The following is a 27,305-nucleotide window of genomic DNA, read 5'->3' as shown; positions in this document are numbered from 1 at the left end:
AGAGTTGCAGAACAAGAGACAGGGGTTTGTTTTGCTCTTTAAGAAGTAAAATCGACAGGACTTGGTGACTGATTGTGGAGGGCTATGGAAAGGGAGGAGTTAGAGTTGACTCCCAGGCTTTTGGCAGAAACCTCTGGGCGGAGGGGCCTAGAAGCTGGCTCAGACCCTGACCTGTTGACTCACAACCCTGGTTATGGGATGCGAAGCTTTTTCTAGTAGCCTTTGGTCTGTTAAAGAGATAACTTGGCCTGTGTAAAATGGGCAGCTCTGGCCAAAGAAAGAAGTGATGGTTCTTGTGTTTCTCCTTTCTAAAGAGAGAGCTGGACAGTTTATCTGCTGAGAGCTAAAAATGACGTCCTAATTAAGAAGTGAAGGCTGTGCTTCTGGCAACAGTAATGTCTGTCCAGTCATGGAAGCAAAGCAGGAAAGTTTTGAGAGCAGGGGACTTTAGAAAGGCGAAGTCCTGCTGCTTAGCATGGGAGTTTGAGAGGCACTTGCTAGAGAACTCAACTGCTGGAAGCAGAGGGAGACTTCTGCTGTTGGGGGGCGGGGGGAGGTCAGGAGACTGCACATGTGCCCTGTGTTGGAGTCTGGCTGAAATTCAGGAAAGTTTGAACACCAGAGTAAGAGTCTATGATTTAGTTGAAAGAAAGAGACATTCTAATCAGTCTGTTTATAATCAAACTTACACTAGGTGTTTTTGTCATCAAAAGTTATGATGAGAAAATACCCGAGTTGGACCTTGATACTTAATTTTATAGAAAGCTACTGTTAGGTACTATTGATTCAGATTGTTTGAGCATCACTTTTTTTTTTTTTTTCAATCTGTTTAAAAAGATATTTTTGCTAATGGAGAAGAGGATATAGAGAACTTGGTTTGAGGAGTCAGGATTAGACACTTGCAGGAAACCCAGGCAGATGTGCGTAAGGCTGTTGCTTTGGAGAGGCTCTTGTTCTGCTGTCTGTGGAGCTTCAACAGGTCTGTGATAGAATTCACAGGGTCATTGAACTTGGATGGGAACAAAATTACATCTTTATTTTAACCAAATTCTAATCAATTTATTATTTTTATTATAAGTTAAATATTTATTTTAAAGAGAGCAAGTGCATGTGCATATTGGAGGAGAGGCAGAGGAGAGGGAGAGAGAGAATCTCAAGCAGACTCTGTGCTGAGTGTGGAGTCTGACACGGGGCTTTATCTCACAACCCTGAGATCATGACCAAGAATTGGGCACTAACTGACTGAGCCACTTAGGTGCCCCGTAAGTTAAGTATTTAAAACACGTAGTATTCGCAGTATATGTCACCATTAGAATCAAAGTTCTTTTCGTATTATATTAAAATTGTGGCGCATATATCGTTTATGCTTACCACTACTTTGTATTTATGGCAGTTATTAGATCTGCCACTATGTGAGAAGAGCCAGTGCCTTAATAAACAAGTACATACATTACTAAATCACATGCAAAATTTTCTTTTAATTTGGATAAACATACTTCAGTCAAATTGGTGTCTTTTTTATTACTCCTATGCATTGTGTTTCATGTATTTAAAAACATTATTCTGAGCAGATGTCCTCAGCTTCACAGCTGCTCAAAGAGGTCCGTGGCACACAAAAGGTTAATAACCTCTGGCTAAGAGCATGTAGTTGTGGCATATGACCTCCACCTGGTGGCAGCATACTCCTTAAAGGTTAAAACTATGATCCGCATTATGAAGAAACTTTTAAAAATAACAGTATACTTAAGTATGGTTCTCAAACAGTTTTGACCACAAATCCGTAGTAAAAAATGGGCTTTACATCATAACTCATTATACTCATACATAAGTTTCACAAAACAAGACTTGACCTTACCATGGAACATATTGATATTTTTTGATCTATTCAAATATTCCCTTTGATTCTCTTTCTTTAAAATAAAATAATGGTCGTAAAACAGTATACTACAGTTCAGTGGGTTACACTGTTTGACATCATAGGAGACCCTCTTTTACCATATTGCAAGATTTTTTTACATGGGGAACTTCACTTTGGTGTTCCCCGAAATACCCCTACATTTTCAGGGACATAATACATTCTACATAACTGTCAGTAAATATAAATCTGCTTTTACAAAATTATTTATTAGTGATGTGTAATTTATATACGTTGAAATGAACTAATCTTCAGCGTATAACCCAGCAAGATATAGAACATCCCATCACTATGCAATGTTCTTCTGTGCCTGTTCTCACTCAGTTCCATCCTAAATAATCACTGTCTGATTGATTTTTAAAATAATTAACTAATTAATTAATTTGACAGAGAGAGAGAGAGAGGAAGAAAACGCGTGCGTGGGCACGCAGGCAGGGAGAGTGGCAAGCAGAGAGGGAGAAGCAGGCTCCGCATTAAGCAGGGACTCCCATGTGGGGCTCAGTCAGTGGCAGGACGGGGATCCTAACCTGAGCGGAAGGTAGCCACTTAACCAATTGAGACACTCACGTGCCCACTGTCTGATTGCTTTGACCACAGATTTAGTTTTGCTATTTTAGAATCATACAATATGTATTCTTTTTGTCTGGCTTCTTTTGCTCAACCAACATAAGGTGGAGATCAGTCCATATTGAGTTTATCAGTAGTTTTGTGAGGAGCAGTCCATTGAATGAATGAATGTACCACACGTTGTTTATTCTCCTGTTGATAGACTTGGGTTGTTTTCTGTCTTAGCTATTATGAATAAAACTTGGGCAAACATTTGCATACAAGTCTTTCTGTTCACCTGTTTTTCTCTCTCTTGATAAATACCTAAGGTGGAATTGTTGGTTTAGTCAGTAAATTAAATGTATGTTTAATTGTAGGAAGCTGACCAACTGTTTACCAATGTGGTCGAACCATTTTATATTTCCACCAGCAAAGTATGAAAGTTTTTGGGTTGCTCCATATCCTACCAACATTTGGTATGTCAGTCTTCTTAATTTTAGTCACTTTAGTAGGTATGGAGTTGTATGTCTTGGTGGTTTTAATTTGCATTTGTCTGATGACTGATGTTGAACACTTTTTCATGTGTTACTAGCTGTTTGTTTATTTTGTGAAGTATCTATTCAAGCTTGGGTTGTTTGTTTTTTTAATATCGACTTGTAGGAGTTCTTTATTTTGGATGCCAGACCTTATGTCAGATATATGCATTTATGAATATTTTCTCTCAACCTGTGACATACATATTCATTTTATTAATGAACAAGGGTTTTTAATTTTGACAGAGTTCAATTTAATATTTTTCTTCTGTGTTTTGTACTTTCTGCATCCTAAGAAATTTTTTTATATTCTAAGTTTGGTAAGACAATTTTGGTTTTTATATGGTCTTTCATCCATCTCAAATTCATTTTTGTGTATGGTATGATGTAAATGTCGAGTTTTCTTTTCTTTTCTTTTTTTATTTTTTAAAGATTTTATTCATCTATTTGACAGACAGAGACCAGGAAGTAGGCAGAGAGGCAGAGAGAGAGGGGGAAGTAGGCTCCCTGCTGAGCAGAGAGCCCGATGCGGGGCTCAATCCCAGGACCCTGAGATCATGACCTGAGCGGAAGGCAGAGGCTTAACCCGCTGAGCCACCTAGGCACCCCCGTTTTATTTTCTTAACATATTTATGTTTGGTATTCTCGGGTCATTAGTGGAAAATAATTTCCTTTCACCATTGAATTATAGCACAGAATTTTAAAAGGAAAAAAAAAAACCTACTTAGCCAAAGAGGTACAGAAATGCCATTTTCCTGTGGGCCGTCACTGACCCTTTGGACCTCAGAGACCGTCCCCAGCCTGCAGTCTTAGTCTCCTATTCCTTTCTGAGTCAGCTCATCCACAGTTATCTAGAGACTTTTAGAAATCACTCATAGAAGGTGTGAGGATTTATAAGGCTATATTTTATAGGGTCTAAAGCTGTGCCACAGAACGGCTAGCCACATACGGCTGTTTGAAGTAAATTAAAGTTCAATACAGTTTAAAATTCAACTTCTCAATCATAGTAGCCACATTTCACATGTTCAGTAGCCACACATGGTTATTGACTACCCTATTGTACAGCGACAGGAAGCAGGATTTGGACAGTTTTATAGCATATTTTAATGAGACTAATTTAGTTTTGATAACTGTCATTCAGCATCTACTTTTCTCTCATTGGTTCTTCTTCATTTGTCCTCACTTTCATTTCTATTCTAAGATGTGCTGTCTCAGCTATTCCTTTTGTCTGTCTAAAAATGCAGTCGCTCATAGCTGTTCCTTCCTACGTAGAAGAAAAACTTTCCCTGACTATCCATAGAACCTTCTTTTCTGGAGCCTACCCAGGACTGACCTATTTGACTTCTTTCAGTGTCTGATAGTCTTCCAGCTGCTATGGATGTCTTGAACAATCCCCTTTCAAGGCGTGGCCCAGAGATAGGTATTTTGTCTTTACTATCATGACTAAAATTCTATTTCTCCTTAGCATTTTTACGCTAAATATTAAACTTGAAAAAACGGGTGGGTTTATGATGCGTAGCCCTGCCCCATAGGAAGGTTTCTGTCCACTAGGGAACTTTGTTGCCATTTCATCATGAGCAACCACATAGGAATCTGTGAGATTTTCTCTCATTGTTTGCTGGGTGTGAGCTAACTCTGCCATTAATGTCTTTCTAGTGTGGGAATTTTGCTGTCCTGGTCGATCTTCACATACAGCCACAGGGTTCAAACAAAGATACCAGCTGGTTTTCTGAACAGAAGAAAGAGGTACCACAAAACTTTTTACTGTTTAAATGCAAATGTCTGCTGCTAGAAGACATATTAACTCTTTCCAACCTTCATTTTCATTTGTGGGCAAAAAATAATGAATGATACTTAACCCTTGAGAAATGGTTGTTGTATTCCCAATGACAGACATACACTTGCTTCTTTTTCCCTGAGAAGCTAATACATCTATGTATTTCATAAGCTATATTATTTAAACTAGGAATTTTCTACCTCTTTGTTTTGGGGGAAAGGGCTCATTATAGTTAGAAGACGATAGTAAAGTGAGGGTTCTAGGCAAGCAGGGATTTTAATCTAACTGGTTGTAAAGGACAGGCTGAGCCCCTGAAGTAGGCATGGGGTGAACACAAGACTGATCTTTTACAGCTTGAAATCAAATATTATTTAATTCTTAAATTCTCATCATCCACACTTTTGTCTTCCACTGTATTTTTTTTTAACAGGCATCTTTGATGGCAAGCATGGAGATGTTTGACTGTAGTCTGTCTCACTGTGATCAGTCAGGGAAGTGGATGGCTGGGGTGGTCATGGGTTTGATCTCCCTGGGCCTCAGTTTCCTTATTTGTAAATGGAAGAGTTGGACCAGAGGCCTCTGAGTCACTCCTAGCTCTCAGTTTCCATGATCCCACCCAGTGCTGCTGTGGCAGAAGGTTGGAGAGTGCATCTGGCTCTTCTCACGTGCTGTGCTTCCTTCTCCATGTCCTTGTACTAGAGAGCAGGGAGCGCAATTATGAGGCAGCAGCTTTCACATAACTCTCAGTATATTGTAGCACTTTGTGTCCTCTATGATCCTCACCACAATAGCTTTTTAGAGCTAAAAGTAAAAATAAGATTTATCGAAAGATAGTATGTGGAGAAGAATCTAGTTACAGTGGCAATCAAACAAAGCAAACAAAACAAAACAAAAAAACACCTTTATTGTGGTAACTGTTTTTAGTCAACTTTTGAAGACTACTAGAAGACAAAAACTCCCTCAAAGAAAATTTTATATGTAATATATTTTCAGGGGCGCCTGGGTGGCTCAGTGGGTTAAGCCGCTGCCTTCGGCTCAGGTCATGATCTCAGGGTCCTGGGATTGAGCCCCGTATCGGGCTCACTGCTCAGTGGGGAGCCTGCTTCCTCCTCTCTTTCTGCCTGCCTCTCTGCCTGCTTGTGATCTCTGTCTGTCAAAAAAAAAAAAAAAAAAGTAATATATTTTCAGTCACGAGGTACTAATGTAATCAAGACTTGGCTGGGCGATATTGTCCTGGGTATCTTGTGGGCCACGGCTGAAAGAAGGCAGGCACGAGATTCAGTGTCATGCGATTTATCGTTCAGGTTAAATAAATGGATTGTCCCCTTCAGGACTGAATATTTAGAAAGCCAGCATCTCCTGCTACAACTCAGCTCCATGGAATTCCAAATTTGGCTTAACCAGTGTTGGCTTACCAACACTCAATTTCCCCAAAGTGACTAAGGTTCACCTGAGGGGACCTCACCCCAAAAGTCTTCTGATTTGACAGACATGAACAGCATTCTAGAATCCACTGTTTTCGGGCCCACCTTTTTTCTCCATTCTCTCCCAGCTTTACCACCTCAGCCTTAGCCCTTTCTTGTTGATAGGTAGTCAGTTCTGCCAAGAGTCAGTTGATTTGAAAGACTTTAAAATAAAGCCATGAATATGTGAATCACCTTCTAGCCAAAGCATGAGACTAGATTTTTCCAGGGTGCCACACACAGCTGTTGCTGCTCCACCTAGAACTACGTCCGGGCAGCAAGGCATGACTTAGCAAAGGTGCTCAGTGCAGGATGGGACTTGCAGAGGTTGGCTGTGGTGCTGGCTGCAGGAGGGCCGGTTATGCCAGCAAGCTGCGCTTGCCTCTCCAAGCAGAGCATATGGTTTGCTGCTTATACTTGAAGCCGTTCCTTTAAAGTTTCTTCACTGACATTGAAATGGCTCTGAGAGAGGGAGAGCCAGAGAGAGGAGAAAAGCTAGTCAAGGAAAGGATGGGACTCTAGCCTGTATTCAGTGTCCCAATGTTTTCATCTTTTTTTATTATTAGATCATTTCATGATTGGGATTTCATGAGCGATCAGTTTGATTGCATCTTAGCAGTCACTTTATATAGTGAAAGTCTTAAGAATGTCCAGTTCCTTTTCAGGAAAAGGAAGTAATTGCATGTATTAAACCCAAGTTTATTTTGAGTCCAGCACGAGTAGTCTTTGTACCCAAATACGCAAACTCGTACTCTTTCATTTATAAACTTGAGGAAGCAAGTGTGAACCCCTGTTAGCCTGGAAATTCTGTATATATCTCTGTCCTCTTGCTCATTGATTTTGGCTCGGTCTTCTTAGGTGCCCCTTCTGTGTAGCTGGGAATTTGTCTTTTCTAGCGTTGCTCTGGTTCTGAGGAGAATGCTTCACTCAGTGTGGTGTGGTCAGTTCCTAGGGTATCTTGACCACACTGCTCATGGTTTACCTTCCATTCGTCAAACCTGACTCATGGAAGGAAAGCCCCGTAACTATAGGGAGAAAGTTTGTGTTGTATGGGCCTTTGTTTTATTTTTGTCATACTATTTTTAGTTCTAGCCTTATACGGCATTTATGGCCAAATTTTAACAATCTCTGTTTCCATGTATGTCTTTCACATATTTTCTAGCTCAGTCATCGTTGAACCCTGCATGTGAAGCAAAATTCTTTAATTGTTAAAACAACAGTATGAGGCAAGGCTGCCTTTCTGTTGTGTGAACAATGCCAGAACACTCAGCTGTAAACGGATATCTCTGTATTCCACAAGGCACTGCATCTTTGGGCTGCAAAATGAGAGCAGGAGAGAGGAGACCAGTGTTTACATTTTACGTAGATCACGTTTGTGAATTAAATCAAGGATTTTCAGTATTCTTGAGGAGTGTACTTATTAGCAATAAAAAACAAGTTTGGTGATCATTGCCCTTCAGACCTACCTAGAATTTTTTTCTTGTTTTAATTTATGAAGCTTCTAAGAGATCAACCTGAGATGGCATTAAAGAAACCAGTGAAACAGGTTTGAGCTGACCTCGGCAACTCCGAGCCTTCTGCAGAGGCTGGGATTTGGATCAGAATTATCAGTCCTTACGCACCAGTTTCTTAATCTAAATTAAGAAATTTAGATTTGTGTGCCGTTTTTCCCTTTCCCTGCCTTGGCTACATGTCTCTGGTGGACAGTTTCTTCCTGTTGTGTGGTGGACTTTGAGAGTTGTGTTTTTCTTTTCATAAGTAACACTGACACATAATAGACGGCCCCAGAAATTTGCTGGTGGTGTGGTGTGTTGACATTGAATTAAAACCATGTGTTTCTGTTGCCTAATAAATATTAATATACTCTAGAGAAGTATGAGAAGTTAAATTATTTTCAGCATTAATCAGCAGATATAGTGCAGTTTTCACAAAAGCAAATGGGCATGTACGGGATCATCAATAAGAGCTTGGAAGAAAATCACAAAACTGGTTTCTAGTTCTCTCTTCAGCTCATCCCTCAATACTGTTCCTTCTTCAGTAGATTTCTAAACCTGAGGCCAGAAACTAGTGAGTGGTGGTGTTTAGGTGGTGTTTAAAAAAATGTTGTTGGGGCGTCTGGGTGGCTCAGTGGGTTAAGCCGCTGCCTTCGGCTCAGGTCATGATCTCAGGGTCCTGGGATCGAGTTCCGCATCGGGCTCTCTGCTCAGCAGGGAGCCTGCTTCCTCCTCTCTCTCTCTCTGCCTGCCTCTCTGCCTACTTGTAATCTCTCTCTGTCAAATAAATAAATAAAAATCTTAAAAAAAAAAAATGTTGTTGTTGTTTTGTCTGTTAGGTTGGTTTTTTTTGCGGGGGGGGGGCGGTCTGCTCCTCTCCCTACCCGTCATCATCCCAAATCATGCTCTCTCTCAAATAAATAAAATCTTAAAAAAAAAAAAAAAGGTTTTGAGCCAAGTTTGAAAAATGGGAAAATATTCGCTTAAAAATCACTATGGCCACTCCTCTTGAACAGATAGGAAGAGCTAATAACCCTGTCCCTGGAATCCTCACATGACAACGGTCCCCTGAAACCGTGGAGTGGCGGGGGGTGGCTGCCATCCCATCTTGCCCGGCCACGTGAGTCACTTCACTGCTTTTATCTTACTTTTAGAAATGTGAAACTGAGGCAGAGGGAAATGAAATGCATTTCTCAGGTCACAGAGTAAGCCAGCATCATGGTTTTGACCAAACCTCAGTAACAAACTTCAATCTGGGATGTTACCCTCGAGCACAGACAGCATTCTTTTCAGCTTTCCCAGCTAAGTAAAACAAACAAAATGAAATGTTCATTGTTGACTTTTTAATATGCACGGTGTTGACTCTTTTTGCATTGCATTACATGAAAAAACTATGTCTCATTTTTCACCTTACTTTAGGAAGTCTGTTTACTGTTAAAAGAAACCATTGATTCAAGAGTTAAGGAATACTTGGAAGTTCGTAAACAGCACAGGCCATCAAATACAGAATTCACAAGATCCAGTCCCTTGACCTTAAAAGGTAGGCACCGAGTACTTTGATTTTGGATAAAATTTCTGCTTTGTAGAGATGGCAATTATGTTTGACTCTGACTGTCATGTTAGTACAGTGATACATTTAAAAAATATGTTCTGATGAAGATGCTTTGTTTGGGTAAAGAAAATTAACCAAAAGCCCTGGAGGGCTTTTAATAGTAGGCAAAAAATATAAAAATAGAGAATAAAACATTCCTAAGGAAAATGTAAATACTTTAAAGGATTTTTTTTTCTTTTGACAAGTAGATTACAGATAGATTTACATTAATGCTGACTTGATTTGGGGCTTTATGCTTTTTTAAATGCTTTCATATATGTGACTCTATTTCGGATATTCTCAGCTGGGGGTGATGGGTCCCAGGGGACACTGGGTTGTCATCGGGTGAGCAGGGATTGGGGGCAGCAGGGAACTACTGACATTTAGGGATTGGAAGCCAAGGATGTCACTGAATATCCTACAATGCACAGAAAAGCCCCCCACAACAAGGCATTATCTGGCCAAAACGTCAAGAGCACTAAGCTTGAACTGTCCTGCCTTATTTCCCAGCAATACTTTGAGAATGGTGATGTCTGAGTTGTAGGTGATGAAGCTGAGGATCTACAAGACTAGGGGCTCACCTAAATAGAAGATCATCTTTTTGAGGACAGAGATGATCTTGTTTATTTGGCATCTTACCCCACATACCCCCCTCCTCCATATTTAGCCCAATGCCAGATACACAGATTCCTTGTTGAAGGAAAGCATACTTGAGAGACAGGTGGCAGAACCTGACCCAGCTCTTCTGACTCCTAGCCCACTGTTCTTTCCTCTCTGTCATTGTCGGGCTTTTATTTATTTATTTTTTAACTTTAAATCAGCATTTCATAATACTCTTTGTGGTACAAATAAGGTCAACCTTGTGTTAATCCTCAGAGAGCAGCACTGGACAGCCATGAACTAGGTTATGCTAATGCAGCATCCCCTTCGGAGAAGAATTGTGTTAAATAACCCCTTTGAAGGCACACTTAATCTACACTGTTCACCTGGACACAGCTGATAAATAGGCAGACAGATTAATTTAACCCGAACTGAAAGCCTCGAACGGAATTTTCAATTCAAACAGTATTGTATTAGATGACACTTTCTGGTATTTCGCTTAGTAGTAGGATAAAGCTGGAGAAAAGCCAGAGGGGCTTATACCCCAGCAGACTGGGCTAGTCTCATTTTATAACTGCTACAAAAGGAGAAGGAACAGAGAAGGTTCCCAGACCTTCATTTCTGGTGTGGAGGTAGCATGGTCAATACTGATTCTCAACTAGCCCTCCCTGGCTTTCTCTGCTGCTGAGTGAAAAATGTTAAATACTCAATTTCCCAGTCTCTTTCACAGCTAGGGAAGATGGGTTGTGTGTTGTTCTGTCCCCAAGATGAAAATCAAAGTCTTTCTTGGGCTCATGTGGGCAAGAAGTTTGTTTTTATTTGCATGGATGGATGGATGGATGGATGGATTTATTTATGTATTTATTTACAACAATATTGTTTTTAAATAGAAAAGTGATCTTTCTGTATATACAAAATTAAAAAAAAAAGGTTTATTTATTTGAGAGCAAGAGTGCACACGTGTGTGAGCAGGGGAGGGGTAGAGAGAGAGGAGAGAGAATCCTCAGTGGACTCTTCACTGAGCTCAAAGCCCAGCGTAAGGCTTGATCCCAGGACTCTGAGATCATGACCTGAGCCGAAACCAAGAGTTCCATGCTTAACTGACTGAGCCCCCCCTGGTGTCCCCTACATAGAGTTTTATACCCTGTTTTTTTTCCCCCACATAGCATAATATAGAAATCCTTTAAAACATATGCATCACCATTTTTTAAAAAGTTGTTTTAATGTGGTAAACTATACATAAAATTAACCAGAGTAACCATTTTCAAGTGTTCAATTTAGTGGCATTAAGTACATGCACATTGTTGTGCAGTCATTGTCACTTTCTGTGTCCAGAACTTTTCACCATCCCATACTGGAAGTCTTTACCCAATGAACAATACCTGCCCATTTCTCTCTTCCCAAGCCCCTGGTAACCTCTATTCTGCTTTCTAATATACTACTTGAGGTACTTCATATAATGGAATCAGACAGTTTATCCTTTTGTGTCTGGCTTATTTCACTTAGCTTAATGTTCTCAAAGATCATCCCTATTACAGCATTTATCAGAATTTTCTTTCTTTTTAAAGCCAAATAATATTCTCTCTCTCTCTCTCTCTCTCTCTCTCTCACACACACACACACACACACACTTTTGTTTATTTGTTCATCTGTCATAGAATAGTTGGGTTGTTTCTACCATTTGGCTATGGTAAATAATGTTGCTATGAATATTTATGTTCAAATATCTCTTTGAATCTCTGCTTTTCACTTCTTTGGGTGTATGCTTAGAAGTAGAATTGCTGGATCATACAGTAATTACCAGTTTGTTTATTTATTTTTATTTAGGTTTTTGGTTTTGTTCTGTTTTGTTTTGTTTTTTGAGGAACTGCCATCCTGTTTTCTGGTGACTACATCATTTTACATTCTCACCAAGAATGGATCTTGGTGTTTCCACAATCTTGCCAATACTTAGTTTCTATTGTTTTGATAACAGATGTAAAGTGGTATCTTATTGTGGTCTCAATTTGTTTTTCCCTCATTTGTAATGCTTTTGATCATCTTTTTAATGTGCTCATTGGCCATTTGTGTATCTTCTTTGGAGAAATGTCTTTTTATGTCCTTGCCCATTTTTTGGGTTGTTTGCTTTTGTTTTTTCAGTTGTAGGATTTCTTTTATATATTCTGGATATTAATTCCCTATCAGGTATATGATCTGCAAATATTTTCTCCCATCATCTGTTGCCTTTTCACTCTTGAGAGTGTCTTTTGATGTGGAAATGTTTTAGATTTTGGTGTAGTCAATTTATCTCTTATTTTGCTGTCTGTGCTTGACACTTTTTCCAAGAAATCTTTACTGAATCCAATGTCACAAAGCTTTTCCGATGTTTTCTTAGAGTTTTCCAGATTTAGCTCCTTTTATTTAGGTCTTCGATCCATCGTGAATTAAATTTAAGGAAAGGGCTCAGCTTCATCCTTTTTCATACAGGTATTTAGTTGTCCCAGCACCATTTGTTGGAAGGTCTATCCTTTCCCCCATTGAATGGTTTTGGCTCCCTTACTGAAAGTCTTTGATCATAAATGTGAGGATTTATTTCTGGGCTCTCTATTCTATTCCATCGTTCTACATGTCTGTCTTTTTATGCCAATTGGGGGTTACCATAGCTTTGCAGTAAGTTTTGAAATTAGAAAATATGAGTCTTCCAACTTCCCTTAATGATTTTTAAAATTCTTCTGGCCCCTCAGGGTTCCCATCGCCACTTTTAATGACTGTGTAGTATTCCATTAAATATCTTTAATTTATTGGTAGGACAGTTAGGTTGCGTTTAATGTGTTCTCTCTTGTAAACAATAGCACAGTGAGTATCTTGATGATACACATGTTCGCACACAGCAACTCCTTTATAATATTTTTAGTTTTAATGTTCATATCTTTATTAGTTTGTAAGAGCTCCTTAAGGATAAAAATGCCTTGTATGTTTTATGTGTTGTACGTGACCTTTCTGTGTTTGTCATTTGCCTTCGACTTGGTTTATTTAACTGCACAACCACAAACTAGGAGAAGCTTGCATTTGCCTGGTGGATCTTTCAGTGAGCAGCCACTTTCGGGATGAATGCTAGGCTTCACTGTAATGAGATCAGTAGTGCAGTCGATTGCCAGAGGGAGGCAGGAGGATCCTGAAGCACCATTGTGTTCACTCAGCTGTGCTAAGTGTTCTTCCTTGAAAGTCGTCTTGGTATGAAAGCAGTCACTTCCCTTTCCTTTCTACTTCTGGTAACAGTTAACCTTTAATTGACCATGTCTTTTGATGTTCAGACCTTAGTCAGTCCCCTCCTTTGCTGCCGCCAACCAGTTTCTGCTCCCGCCTCCCCTGCCTGCCGGGGCACCCACAGCAGCCTCCTGGCTGGCTTCCTTGTGTCCACTCTGGCCATTGCCTCTCCTGCTGTTTATATGTTAGTTCGTGTCATCCCTTAATATCACAGGTCTGATCTTGTGAACCTCTTCGCCAAGGCTCCCAGGTGCAAGCCAGGATCCTGCCTCTCCAGCCTCATCTTGTCCCACTCTTTCCTTCTTTCTTGCTCCCAGTGGGGGCAGCTTAATGCCTTTCTTCCAAAGCTCCTTTCTTCTGCTCATCTTGGGGGTCTCTGCCCAGACTGGAGCCCAGGTCTCCATCCTTTCCCTGTGCTCCTTCTGCTCTCTGCTCAAAATCACTCCTCAGGGAAACTTATCCTGGGGAACCATCTCCCTGTTGCTGGCCCACAAGCATCCCGAACATCATTTGGTTAACATTGGTCTCTCCACGAGCTGTGTAAGCCATCTGAAGACAGGTTCAGCCTCTTTTATTTCCATTGTGTCTCCAACTAGGAGGACATTTCCTGCTTTGCAGTCGGTATTTAATAAGTGTTTGTACAGGTGATAAATTACACGCATAGTTCTATCTCTCCTCTTCCTAGTAGGGTCAAAGCATACCATAACTTTCCCAGCCTGCCATGTCTCCTTCCACCACTCACTTTCCTGCCTCCCACAAGCCTGCTTTCTTGATACCGCTGCCTTAACATTTATAGGTTTCGCCTTTGTCTGGGAAACTTATATTTAACTTTTAAGATCCACCTCAAATATTACTTCTCCAAAGTCTCCGTCAGTTTCTCATCTTCTGGCACTTAACACTTTGAATACATTTGTCACATTGTGTTATAATTTTGCTATAATCCGTTTACCTACCTTTATCCTACCCTTTCAGTGGCAAAGACTGGTGCTTTGCCACTTACAGAGCCTCTTTCCTTCTCCAAATCACATTAGTGCTTAACCCTAGAACATAGCCCTAGAACATGCTTCTGGTTGTAAGCGCTTAACCTCATACTAAACTGTTAATTTCCAGAAGGCAGGAAGACCATCGTTCATCTATCTCTCCCACAAGGTTGCTTTCCACAAAGAGGTTCATTTTGCTCTAGGCTGTGTGTACCCATAGGAATGAAGTAGACACACGCAGTAACATACTGTCACCTTACATCATTTATTAACAGCATCACTAAAACTGGAAACTGAATACATGTTCTTCGTCTTGCCTCAGAGCCAGAGACATCTCTCTACATTTATCTGACTGCCTGTTCTCAGCTGTTCCCATAATTTTACTTAAATGCCTTTTTTCAAAAGCAATTTCAAAGCCACTAACCATAAAGCCCTGCCTATTTCCTTCTCAGTATCCAGTTCTGTGTCTCATGTTCCCTGAAAATAGAGTTATCCTTACTGTGTTGGTGGTTTGGATGAATGTGAGTGGTTATGCTTTTGTGTGAAGTGGGTATCTTCTCTCATTCACATGAATTTCTTACCTTTTTCCATTTCCAGAGCCATGTAGCAAATAATGTGTCTCATCATGTAGAGGAATTCAAAGAGTATTCGCAAACTCCGTGAACAGTAAAGCGCAGACATTTGCTGATAGTTTATCTTTTTTTCTAAATCGCTTGGGATGTTATTTCAATAGATTCAGTAAAAATTAGTGTCGTGAGAAAGTTTTTTAAAAGACTTAACCTGTCATGGGGCTTCTGGGTGGCGCGTTCAGTTAAGGGTCCAACTCTTGGATGATCTCAGGGCCCTGAGACTGAGCCCTGCATTGAACTCCACACACTTGGCATGGAATTTGCTTCAGATTCTCTCTCCCTCTGCCTCTGCTCCTTCACCCAACCTCTGCACTCTTACTCTCTGTCTCCCTCCCTCAAATAAATAAATAAATCTTTTAAAAAAGGACTTAACTGTCAAATTCTGTCAATTCTGTCTCATTTAATATTTTCCCCTTTAACCTTGCCAGTGCTAGGTATTACCAGGGTTTTTAATTTTTCCCAGTCTGACAGGCCAAAAACCAGAAAAGGAGATACTCTGCTCTTTGATTTTTATCTTTCACTTTTTACAAACTGTGTATTTATAGCTTTTGTACATTTTCATATTGGGTAGTTTGCCATTTTCTTCATAATTTTTTCTCTTTCCCATTGTCCCTTCCTTGGTCGGAGCCTTCTTAATCAACTCTTGAATGAGCCTCCCAAGTTTTCCTCTTGGCTGCCTTTTGCTACAAACTTCCAGACAACAGCAGGTTTCTGCCTAGTGACACAGCTCTCCCAGCGACAGAGAAAATAAGCCCAGCATCTCCTTTGAGCAAGAAACCAAAGTCTCATGCTCTAGCTCCCAGCCTAGGCTTTCTGAGTGACATTCATTCATAGCCCACGTTTGTTAACTTACTGACTAAATTGTGAAGTTCACTCTTGCCAACATAGCTTGAATAAAATAGTAAGTTATTTTAACTAAGTTAGATTAACCAAGTCAGTAACTTAGTTAATACACAAATATATACATCATGCAGCAAGGAAGACGGTGTAGGAGGAGGATGCCATACTAGCTTTTGAAATGAAGAGTTGATATTTCTTTCTTCTCTCACCTAACATGTATTTCATATTCCCTTGGCCCTTAGCTAGTAACTCAGCTGATCAGGATTCTTTACCTGGCAAGGCGATCCAAACCTTCATTCCAGAGGGATTGGAGCTGGCAGTGGTCCTGCCTTTCTGTGGTCACCCACACTTCTCATGAAGGTTTAGCACTGGAAATGTGCCACTCAGTAAAGCCCGTTATCCTCTCAGTGTTTCATCCACTTGCCTCTGTGGTGTCATCATGGGCCAGCATTTCCACTCCTCTTTTGGTCTTTTTGTCTGATGGCATAAGAAGCCTGAAGTAGTTATGTGGCACTTTTAACTTGCAGCCTGGGCCCTTGTTATCCCCTCCGATCCAGTCTTCCTTTGAATACTCCTGAAGCACAGTCATGAGGATGGAAAGCAAATTTTTGCTGAGGTGGTCACTTCCCACTTCAACTCCCTGGTTCCAGGAATTCTTGCCAAGGGAACACATATTGTTCTGCTGGTCACAGCATGTAGTATGTCTTGTCAAACTTTACCCCAGCCCCACAGAGTCCTGCCTTGTCGTTTGTATCACAGCAGAATTCCCAGTAGACCCTTCTACCGCTCTGTAAGACCAGCTGCATTTGACCCTTGCTTGATTGCTTGGTAGGACCATTGCATTTTATGAGTCTATTGGCTTCTTTGTAAAGTGAGTTTCTTGGTCAGAAGCACTATGGTGGTGATGGAGGATGAGGCCTTCAGTAAGTTCTTGAGTGATGTGGCTGGCAGAAACATGGCAGGCATAGAAATACATTCAAATCCCGAATAAAGGTCTGTTCTAGTGGAGATACTATCTCTTCTGTGATGAATGAGGTCTAATATAATAATCTACCCACCACTGATGACTACTGGCCCATCTCCTTGCAGTGTGAGAGTTGATAAGGAGACTCATATTAATTGCTGCTATTGGCAGATTTGGCATTTGGCAGGGCTCAGTGTTGGTGAGGTTACATCCATGGTGTTGAACCCTAGCATATTCATCCTTGCCACCAGGGCCACATGTCTCATGAGCCCTGTGAGCAGGTCATCTGGCATCTGGGGTAGGAGGCTGGCCAGTATCCATAGGGCAGGTCATTTTGTTCAGCTCATTACAAGAATTGCTTAATGGATCTTGCTGGAGAATATTCATACAAGATACAGATACTTTCACATGTACTTTACTTAACTTTTCCTCATATGTCCTTGTCTACCAGTCTGAGTTCTTGCCACTGAAAAAATGAATACACACACACACACACACACACACACACGTACATGTATCAGGCTGTCTTTCCTTACTGGCCAAATGGACCCAAAGTATATTCTTCAACATTCAGCTCATGGGACAGATTTTCTTTCTCTACCCCAAGTGAGGTTATATCATTTCATGCATTTACTTCTGGATGGTACTCTCTGATTGGGTGGAGCCATTGATGAACCAGGTCCAAATTTTTATCTGCTAAGTAAACAGGTCACTGAAGCTGTCACCCTTTCAGATCATTTACATAGATCAAAAAAACATGCAAACATCCTGAAAAGTGTTTGTGCTTATTTCTTAGCACTAAGAGCAATGGGGTGCAGAAACTTGAATGAACTCTTTGACATGCTCAGAATGAATTCTTTGATTTCCAGAGACCAGTATTGCTTCTCTTTTTTTGTTTGTTTGTTTTCCAAAAGATGTATTTATTTATTTTGAGAGCAAGAGCAAGCATAGGGAGAGGCAGAGGGTGAGAATCTCAAGCAGATTTCCCACTGAGTGGGGAGTCCAACGTGTGACTTGATATCATGACCCTGAGATCATGACCTGAGTCAAAATCAAGAGTTGGATGCCTAACTGACTGATCCACCTAGGTGCCCTGCTTTTGGTTTTGATGGGAAGAGGGAGCTCCAGAGACCTTTTTTTGGCCCTTCTTTACTGTATAGCACGTACTCCATGAGACATGGAGTCCAAGTTTAGGTTCTGTCGGTTGCAAGGTAAATCTATCCCAATTATGTACTCATCAACTGAGAAGACAAATACAGATTTTCATAGACCTACTGGGCTCTCTTTGAGATGAATTGAAACCAAGTTTCTATTTATCACACTGGTGGGTCACAGTGGTAGTCAGGAACCCTGAGAATTAGAATTATCTCAGAGCCAGTCTTAGAGTTCTGTGTATCCGCCTTTTTTCATTGTGCAGCTCCCCTAGAAAACAGGTGCACATCACAAGTGGAGATTTATGGTCCTGACTTGAGGGATGTCTGGCTCTCTTTTCCGGGAGATGTGGTTCTGAGGATTGAGTCAAATCTGGGGACTAAGTAAGAATCTGTGGCTTCTCCTTCAAAGTAGCCCAAGTCAGGCCCCTGTTCACCAGACCTTGATTTTTTTTTTTCCCCATTATATAGTGTATTATTTTGCTAGGGCTACCATAAGAAAATACAACAGACTGGGTGGCTTAAACAAATTTGTTTTCTCACAGTTCTGGAGGCTTGGAAGTCTAAGCTCAAGGTATCAGGATTGATTTCTTTTGAGGCCTCTCTTCTTGGCTTGTAGATGTGGCCGTCTTCTCCCGATGGCTTCACATGGTTTTCCTTCTATTTGTATCTGTGTCCTGATTTCCTCTTGTAATAGGAACACTGGATTTGGGCCCACTCTGATGACCTCATTTTAACTTAATTGTCTCTTTAAAGATCCTATATCCAAATACAGTCACATTCTGGGGTGCTGGGGATTAGGATTTCAACATATAAGCTTTGGAGAGACACAGTTCAGCTTGTCATATACAGTTTAAGTAGGGCCCAAGTATGCTGTCCATTTTATTTGGAGTTGTGGACATAACTGTTAACCAGTAAGCCAAAGATGTCTGTGGATTGAGCTACTGGCAGATTTCCTCCCAAGGTTACCACTGAGTAATCTTGGACCAAGTGACTTGGCCAGCCATGGGCCTTAGTTGACCGCAAATTTTAGGCCACCCAGTCACCAGATGACACACCCACTCTTGGACTTTTGTGGTCTACAGACACCGTGTCTGTCCTGGTCATTAGCCTTCTCAGCAACTATCTCTTACTCCCTGACCCTTACACCCAATGTGGCTACCCGCTCAGGAATAGCCCTGGCAACAGTGTCCTCTCCATGTTTACTCCCCACCATTACGCACAGGGTTCTGGGGAACACAGAGCAGTCACGTGGCACAGGCTGGCATTCTCATGCCGATCAGCACGCATACTGTCTGCTCTCTTGGTATCCTGTACTAGGTGTGTTTACCTGGGGTGCAGCTTAATGTACCTTGTATCTGTACTCCAGCAGAGGACCCTGGTTCTCCTACTGATCAACCTTTTTATTGAGCAAGTAGGAAAGTGATCTTGTGGGCATAGTGGTGGCGCACAGTTTAGTACCAATGTCATGCACCAGGCAGTCTGATTATTCAGAGGAATGCTGAGCAAGCCAACTGCCCAGAGCTTATAGATCTTGCCAGCCCTGCAACTGGACCAATGGGAAGCCACGTTCAAGAGGAGTCCCTCTCCCTAGGGGGAGGGGAGTCACTGGTCCCAGCTGGCTTTGGCCAGGCAACCCTGGAAGAGCTTCTGTGGTCAGTTATCAACCTGTTACTGTAACCTGAGTGACAGGACCCAGAACATCATACTCTTGCCCCTGGGCCTTTGTGTATGTTGCCTTCCTCTCCCTGCAGCTCTCTTCTCCTTTCCTATTGCTGGGTCAGCTCCTCCTTCTCCTGCAAGCCTGTGCCCAGGTGTCATTTCTCCTAAGGAGCTTTATCTGATTCTTTGCACCCTCTCTCTGAGGGACCTGCCCCCTGCCCTTTCCCGGGTACCCGGTCCCCCTCAGCAGTAGCAGCACTCACCATTCCAGCTGGTTCCTCGAATCCCAGAGAGATGTCATTTTCCTTGAGGGCAGGTCTCTGGTGCTGTTGAGCACCCAGTGCCGAGACTGTCACTCAGGAGGAACACAAGCCATGGAAGAAATAAAGGAACGGAGTGTCGTTTCTGCTCACCAGCCATGTGTTTATCTGGCAGAGCTTTGTGGCACACTTGCGTTGCAATGTCGCTTGCCCCTTGACAAAAGGCAGAGGTGAAAGTGGCCTGTGAGTTAACAAATTATTAAATAATTTTTCATGCTTGGTTTTCAGAAAGTCAAAACCACATCCCACTCTGGTGTAAGAGCAGCTAGAGTATCTTCCTGACTGGTCGGCACCGAGGGACTCAACCTCTCCTCCCTCCACCCCTCCCTATCCCAGGGTCTGTTAGTATTCTTACCCCGACTAGTTATCTGTTAGTGGGCTTTAGCCTGCTTGCTACCAGCCCTGTGCTGTGCCTCCTGCATCCCCACGGCAGATCCTTGAGGCAGCCCTTGCTAGCCGACATTCTTAACTCTTGATCTGAAGAGGAGAACCAAACTCAAAGGAGTTCGAGCAACTTGCCGTAGGTCACAAAGCTAGTAAGTGTCAGAGGCTGTGTGAAAATACAGCTATCTAATGTCTGGCCTGTTTAAACTGCTTCAGTATCCCCATCGAGAGACAGAGAGAGAAAGAGAGAGAGGGTGCTTTCTCTTTTAATAAAACTTTCCTCTAATCATTGAAAAAAAAAAAGGTATCTTTCAAGTTAACCATGTGAAAGCCAGGAAAGGTGTCTTACTTGAACTATCACATGGATATCTTTGTTTGGGTTGTATATCCCCTATTCTCTGATCACAGGATGGAAAGGGAGACATAGACTCCAGAATAGAACTCATCTGTCAGCTCAGCATTTACCTCAGTGCATTGTCTAAATAGTAAGGGTTCATTACATCTTTGTGTTTGTGGAACAGTTCTTTTTTTATTTTTAAACTGCCCATTATTCCATTTTGTATAACCTTTTTCTTGCAGTGAACATCTAAGAAACCCAGTCCTTTGGAAAATGCCATAAAATAAATTAAATTTTCCTGGGTACTGTGGTTTCTGTCTGCAGTGGCTTTCTTTTTGGCTTTTCTTCTAAGCTGAGCACGCCTCTAAAATCTTAGCTTAAATCTTTAGCCAATGCATGGAGCCGTCTGCTCATTCTTTTGTGGCTTCCCAGGTATCTTCTGCGAATGTTCAGGGCTGAATTACCAGGCTTCCTCTCTCTTCATCGACACCCACGCAGCATTCTGTGGTGGGGCACATTACCACCATGTTAGGAAATCAGTGGGTGTTCACACCAGAGGAGAAAAAGACGAGAATCGCCAAAACAAGCAAGTTCTTCCTATTCTTCTTCTGTCTGAGAAATGTTCCCCTTCTTTCCCCAACGCCCAGTGTGTGGTACCTGCCAAAGAAAGCTTTCTCTTTTCTCTTCAGACACAGGCATGATTGTGAGCCCTTCTCTCCGGTGGCCCCAAGAGTGCAAATTTGTATATGTGCTATTTGTTTGGGTTTGTATTTATTTTCCCAGCCCATTGAAAACAGGGCCTTTTCCTATTTAAAATAAATTTTGGAAGTGAACCACTTTTCCTTTTGAGCCCGGCCCTTCCTCAGACCGTGAACAGGCATGCATTTTCCGAGAGGACAGTGCAAACTGGCCAAGAAACACCATTCCCTGCACATTAACAAGAGTATGTCCAAGAACCGTTAACCCTGAAGAAGTCCCCTGGACAAACGTTGCTGACCGCCGCAGTCACTCCTGACAGCCATCAGCTGTCCCTGTGGAAAGGTCAGCCTCTGCTCCTGTCCTCAGGCCCCGCCTCAGCAGTGGAACTGGGCCACGGTCACATACGCTGCCGTGGAGGGGTCCTCGGGCTTCTGCAGCCAGACACGGACGGCTGAAAGGGGGAGAGCCCGGCCCTCGTGTGGTTTTATAAACAGCAAAACAGCACAACACATTTTCAATTATCTACTGTTCTGGTAAATATTCTTCATATTTAGGCATTGTTTTTTCTATTCACAGCCCTTTGCAAATAGAAATGGGTTTCCTTAGATTTGTCCTAGGGCACAGTGGGAACATGTGTTTTCTTTTTACACATGTGTTTAAATAGCTTTGCTTATTATTTACGTTTCTTCCCATAGTGTACTCAATCAAAACATTTTCTAGGCTTTCATCCACATGAGAAGCTTAAAAGGGCAATAATGAAAGCAAGGGCCTAGAAGCCCTCTGGTAGCAGAGATTATTTTTCTAGGAAGGGGCATTTTGCAGAACTTAAAGTTTTTGTACTTTTCTACCAAAAAAGTGTGCTAAGATACCATTGACCACACAAGACATTTTGTATTCTCCAAAACCAGGAAGACTTTGCTAACCATTTATTGCAATAAACAAAAAGAAAACAAAATCCTTAAACCTTGAAGGGTAGTATTTCCACTTGTTACAGTCACCTGTCATGGAATTTGCCAGTTTCAGTGACTGACCTTTCATTCACTTTTTAATTTTTCAAGGAATTAAAACACGCACAAACATTCCTTCACCTCCCCCCCCGCCCCCCGATATACAAAGCTTCAGAAAAGGTTAGGATTCTTTCTGCCACACCAAAAGGTTGTCATGCTTCAGTTGGAACCACCTAGAAAACTTTGTCGATGGTGCCGTAAACCTTACGAGATCGATCCTACTGGCCTAAGAGTAAGCACCTTCCATCTCTTCACCCCACCCTTCTCCCTTCACCTCTTACCACGCACATCAGAAAGACAATGATTTTTCCCTCATAAAACAAAGTCTGTATTGCCATTGCTTACTTTCAAATTACAAAGCCATTCTGTTGGAGCTTTTATGGTGATGCAACTCCGTATTACTTTTGAGCCTTGTTCACACTGACATCCGGACTCCGTGCTCCCACATTTCTGCATGTTCTGAAACTGGGGAGTTCAGAACAATGCTTTTAAATCCCCTGGGACTCTTGGATTCCAGAAAGATCTTTGTCATCAAACATCAAACATTGCAAGACCTTTTTTTTTTTTTTTTAAGAAGTTGGCCCAATTGCCTCAGAGCCCTGCCCATTTACCAGCTCTGTGAAGACTAATGATTTATTACTAGATATTCCAAAGACAAATCCCATTTGGTGGTCAGGTAGAACTGGTTGGCACTCCTGTCCTGCTGGGAGTGGGAGGAGAAGTAATGGAAGAAAAAGTCTCAGGCCTTTAACTGATAGTAGGGGTGAGATTAAAAACCTTTCTTTTGGTGATCTCTTTTGTCACATTATCTCCAATGGCCACAATTAGATGGGAATCCTGTAATTCTCTGGGTTCACCAATTGAAAATTGTGATTTATCCCAGCATTATTTTGGGAATGTGCCCCCAGTGGCACTAGCTTTCTGTTGTCCAAATAGTTGGCTAGTGTTAGCGTATATATGTGTATATGTGTTGAGGTGAAGGGTGGAAGATATAGGGAGCATGCATGTACTGTGGGACTCCTATAAGACTGTACTTTCTTTTGGCATTTTCCAGCTGAAGTCTTAAAAAGTGGCAACCTCTCCTGTGTTTGACAGATACTAACAAGGACAACTCCTCTAACCCACCATCCCACCACCACTCATAAAACAGAGGCCTTTTCTCATAGGGGTTGCATATAATTTTTTAATGTGTGGGATGACAAGGGATAGTGGAAACTATTTGCCTTGGCATGTACTGTTCATTTCTCAGGAGTTTTATGCGCATTACACTATAGCAGTACCCTGTCTGGGAAGTGCCCAGAGCATTTACCAGCTTGTCTGTTCCCTTTAAATTCTTTTCCTTTGACCAGGCTCTCCATGCCAAGTCACATGCCAAGATTTTAAAATTTGTAGTAATTGAGTTTCACATTGCTAATATTAATAGCCCTTAGGAAGCTTGGGAGAGAAAATAGTAATTATCTAACAGAGTAAATATCTGTCAAGAACCCCTTGATTCTGAAGGGTGCAGAGAACAAGTGAAGAGGCCCTCGTATGGCATAAGAGACTGTGGTTTAACACTTTGGGACCGAGATTTGCTAACTCAATACCTTGGGAATTGTGGGGACTACAACTCAGAGGATGATTAAAAACCAGAGCGCTTTCATTTTCAAATTCCCTAACATGGCACCCTAGTTACTCTAATTATTTGGAACAAAAGTGAAAGACTCTAAAGTTATATTCTTTTATAGTTACTCTTTTCAGTTTACCATTTCAGTTGTTTGTAATTAAAATCATTTTATACTCACTGTAATAACCTCTATGAGCTGAGCAGGGAGTATCTGCTCCCTTTGTTAGAGTAGGTATTTCTGTTGTCTCTAAGTGAGCGCGCCGCAGATTCCTGAGGTAGGTATTTGGGAAGCACTGTGAAACCCCTGGGCTATTCCCAGGGAGTGGAGTAGAAGCATATTTAATAACTGCTCAGGTACACTTAATTGTGGGGCTTATTTATATTTGTTGTTCTGACACAGTGCTGTTATTACTTAGAGCCTAAACTCCAATCAGATTCAAATTTACTTTAACTATTTGATCATGAATCATGCAATCTAATGGGAAACTCGGCCTAACCTATTTTGTGAAATGTCTTGAGTACCAAATTCTCCATTGTCTGTGTCAAACAAAAACCAAACTAGGTCCCCATTATCTGAAACATAAAAAATGAATGCCTAGAAGAGATGCTAGTTTTACCTTTGAGGCCAAGATCAAATTGCAGTTCTGGGGTCATAAATTGGTATGTATGTGTTCATAAATGTTTATGTTTTTGTATTTCTGTGCATCTTTAATAAATAATATAGATATGTATATAACCTCAAATATAAGTTGCTGTTAAAGAAAATAAAAAGTTACAAGGCCTGAAAGGAGACACCAAAAATATGATTTCCTTACAAATATTTGCAGGAATTTTACTTAATTGCAACCAGAAGTCTGACCTGGAAGTGTAGTGTTTTGACCCCCGAGCTGTCTGGTTTCCTATTTGCGGTGTTTTGCTCTCCCCTAACTGTGAGAAAATCTATTTTACACGGTTTTAACCCTGTATATTCTTAGAAACACTGAAGTAGAAATTATTCCCTTGGGGGAAAAGAAATTCTCATTATTTAAAGAATGACTTGTAAAGGTTTCTCTTAAAGAGAAAACATTTTTGAAACACTTAGGAAATCTTTCTTCTTAAGACATATTTGAAAATAAAACAGCTTCTGGGGTTCCTTTTAAGGTAATGTGAACTTTTGGAATACTAAAATTTTTGCATTGTGTATGTTTATCCTTACTTTAGTAAAATACTAATTTGTTAATAGCAAAAGGGTATAGTTTATAAATAGTTCTTGTATGAGGAAGCATTTTCATACTTTTTTCCCCTGTTTCCAGCTTATTAAACCTTTTTCCCCCCTCTAGTATTTTAGAAAAGTAAAAGTGAGGCTGAATAAACTAGGGAGTTGGTGTTCTAATGGGCTAAAAGACACCAATGAAATTTAGTTAGGATAACGGTGGGTCAAGGAGGCCTACTGTTGGAAAATTATACAATTCACAAAGCAAATGCTTGTAGATGATATTTGCTGAATCTAGTAAAACACTGGGGAACATTTTTTCTGTGTAGCCTCTTAGAATTTGCCAGCATGTCCAACCAGTCATAGACCCCATTGTAAAAGCATTTTCAGTTAGAGGAAAGCATCATTTCCTAAGTATTTGATTTAGGGATTTAAGAATGAGGAACACTGACAGTTCCCATCCTTTTAGTTTGAAGCACATTTCATCCCATTCTTTTTTTTGTTTGTTTAATAACAGCTTTATTGAGATATAATTTATATAGCATATAATTCACTCACTTAAATTATACAATTCAGTGGTTTTTATATATTCACAAACTTGTGCAACTGTCACCAGAACCAGTTTTAGAACATTTCCATCACTCTATAAAGAAACTCTATGCCGATTAGCAGCGACTTTCCATTTTTCCCCAACACCCTTCCCACCCCCTTCCCTAGGTAACCACCAGTTTGTGTTCTGTCTCTACAAAATAGATTTGCCTACTCTGGACATTTCATATAAATGGAATCTTTTAATAGGTTGTTCTTTGTAACTGGCTTTCATTTAGCATAATGTTTTCAAGGTTCATCCATGTTGTAAGCATTTATCGATTCTATTTCATTTCTTTCTGTTGCCAAATAATATTCCATTGTATGGATGTGTCACATTTTGTTTATCCGTTCATCAGTTGATGGACACTTGGGTTTGTACCATTTGGCTCCTGGGAATAATGCTACTATGAATATTGGTGTAGGTCTTTGAGTGGAGTGTTTTTCTCATGAGTATATATCTAGGAATGGAATTTCTGAGTAATTTTGTATCCCTGTATTTAATATATTGAGGAACTTCCAGACTGTTTTCCAAAGCAGCTGCACCATTTTATATTCCCATCGAAAGTGGATGAGGATTCCATTTTCTCCACATTCTTTCCAATACTTGTTATTATCTGTCATTTTGACTATAGCCATTCTTGTGGGTGTGTCTTTGATTTTGATCTCCATTTCCCTATTGGCTAATGGTGTCTATTCTTGAATAGCCTAATGACCTCTACTCAAGTACTTATTTGCCATTTGTTTGTTTATTTATTTATTTATTGGAGAAATGTCTATTCAAATCCTTTGCCCATTTTTAAATTGAAGTTTTTTTTTGTTGTTGTTGTTTTAAATTGAGTTGCAGGGGTTCTTTACATATTTTAGGATCAAGTTCCTTGTCAGGTAGATGATGTGCAAAATTTTTCTCCTGTGGATTATCCTTTCACTTTGTTGATAGATCTTTGCAACATAAAAGTTTTTAATTTTGGTAGTGTCCAATTTATTCAATTTTGTTTTGTTTTGTTGCTTCTGCTTTTTATGTTGTATCTAAGAAACCGCTGCCTAATCCAAGACCATGAAGATTTGTGCCTGTGTTTTTTCCTAAGACTTTTGTAGTTTTAACTCTTATATTTCCTTTTTTTATCCATTTTGAGTTAATGAGTTAATTTCATGTGTGATGTGAGGTAGGCTCCCTGATTATTCTTTTGCATGTAGTTACCTAGTTGTCCCCGTACTTAATTGTAAGTAATTACAATTAATTATTGAAAATCAGTTGTCCCCCCTCCCTCAGTTGTCAATAAATAAAAGGATTTATTTCTGGACTTTTGGTCCTATTTCTACATGTCTCTTCTTATGTCACTACCAAACTATTTTAATTAGCTTTGTAGTAAATGTTATTTTTTCCCCAACAGGTTAAAACTGACATTTACTAATCAGGATCAGGAGTCTCTTATAACCTAGTCAGTGTAAACATCATTTTAAATTGTTATAAATATCTTTAAAAAAAAAAAAAAGATTTATTTATTTATTTAACAGAGAGAGAATGAGAGAGAGAGAGCGAGAGCGTGCATGCTCGTGCACAGACAGCAAGAGTGACAGGCAGAGGGAGAAGCAGGCTCCCCATGGAGCAGAGAGTCAGATGCAGGGCTTGATCCCAGGACCCTGGGATGACATAAGCCAAAGGCAGACATACAACCAGCTGAGCCACCCATGTGTGCATGTACACTTTATTTTTAATGAATTATTAATTATTAATTATGCCAAAGATTTTTTTAAGGATATTTAGATGAAATCCTTGCA

General features: G+C 40.7%; 1 protein-coding gene across 1 annotated transcript in view; it reads left to right on the top strand.

Moving 5' to 3' along the window:
* Positions 1-27,305, top strand: part of LOC101683655 (SLX4 interacting protein) — a 179,868-nt gene that overhangs the window by 110,987 nt on the left and 41,576 nt on the right. Inside the window, 2 exon segments of the mRNA XM_013055612.2 lie at positions 4,651-4,740; positions 9,147-9,267. Coding sequence (XP_012911066.1) covers positions 4,651-4,740; positions 9,147-9,267 — 211 coding nt within the window.

Source organism: Mustela putorius, unplaced genomic scaffold, assembly GCF_011764305.1.
Source record: "Mustela putorius furo isolate JIRA1106 unplaced genomic scaffold, ASM1176430v1.1 tig00000874_pilon_pilon_pilon, whole genome shotgun sequence".
In the NCBI taxonomy this organism is placed as follows: Eukaryota; Metazoa; Chordata; class Mammalia; order Carnivora; family Mustelidae; genus Mustela; species Mustela putorius.
Note: the sequence above shows the minus strand (reverse complement) of the source record. Positions and strands in the feature narration are given on the sequence as shown.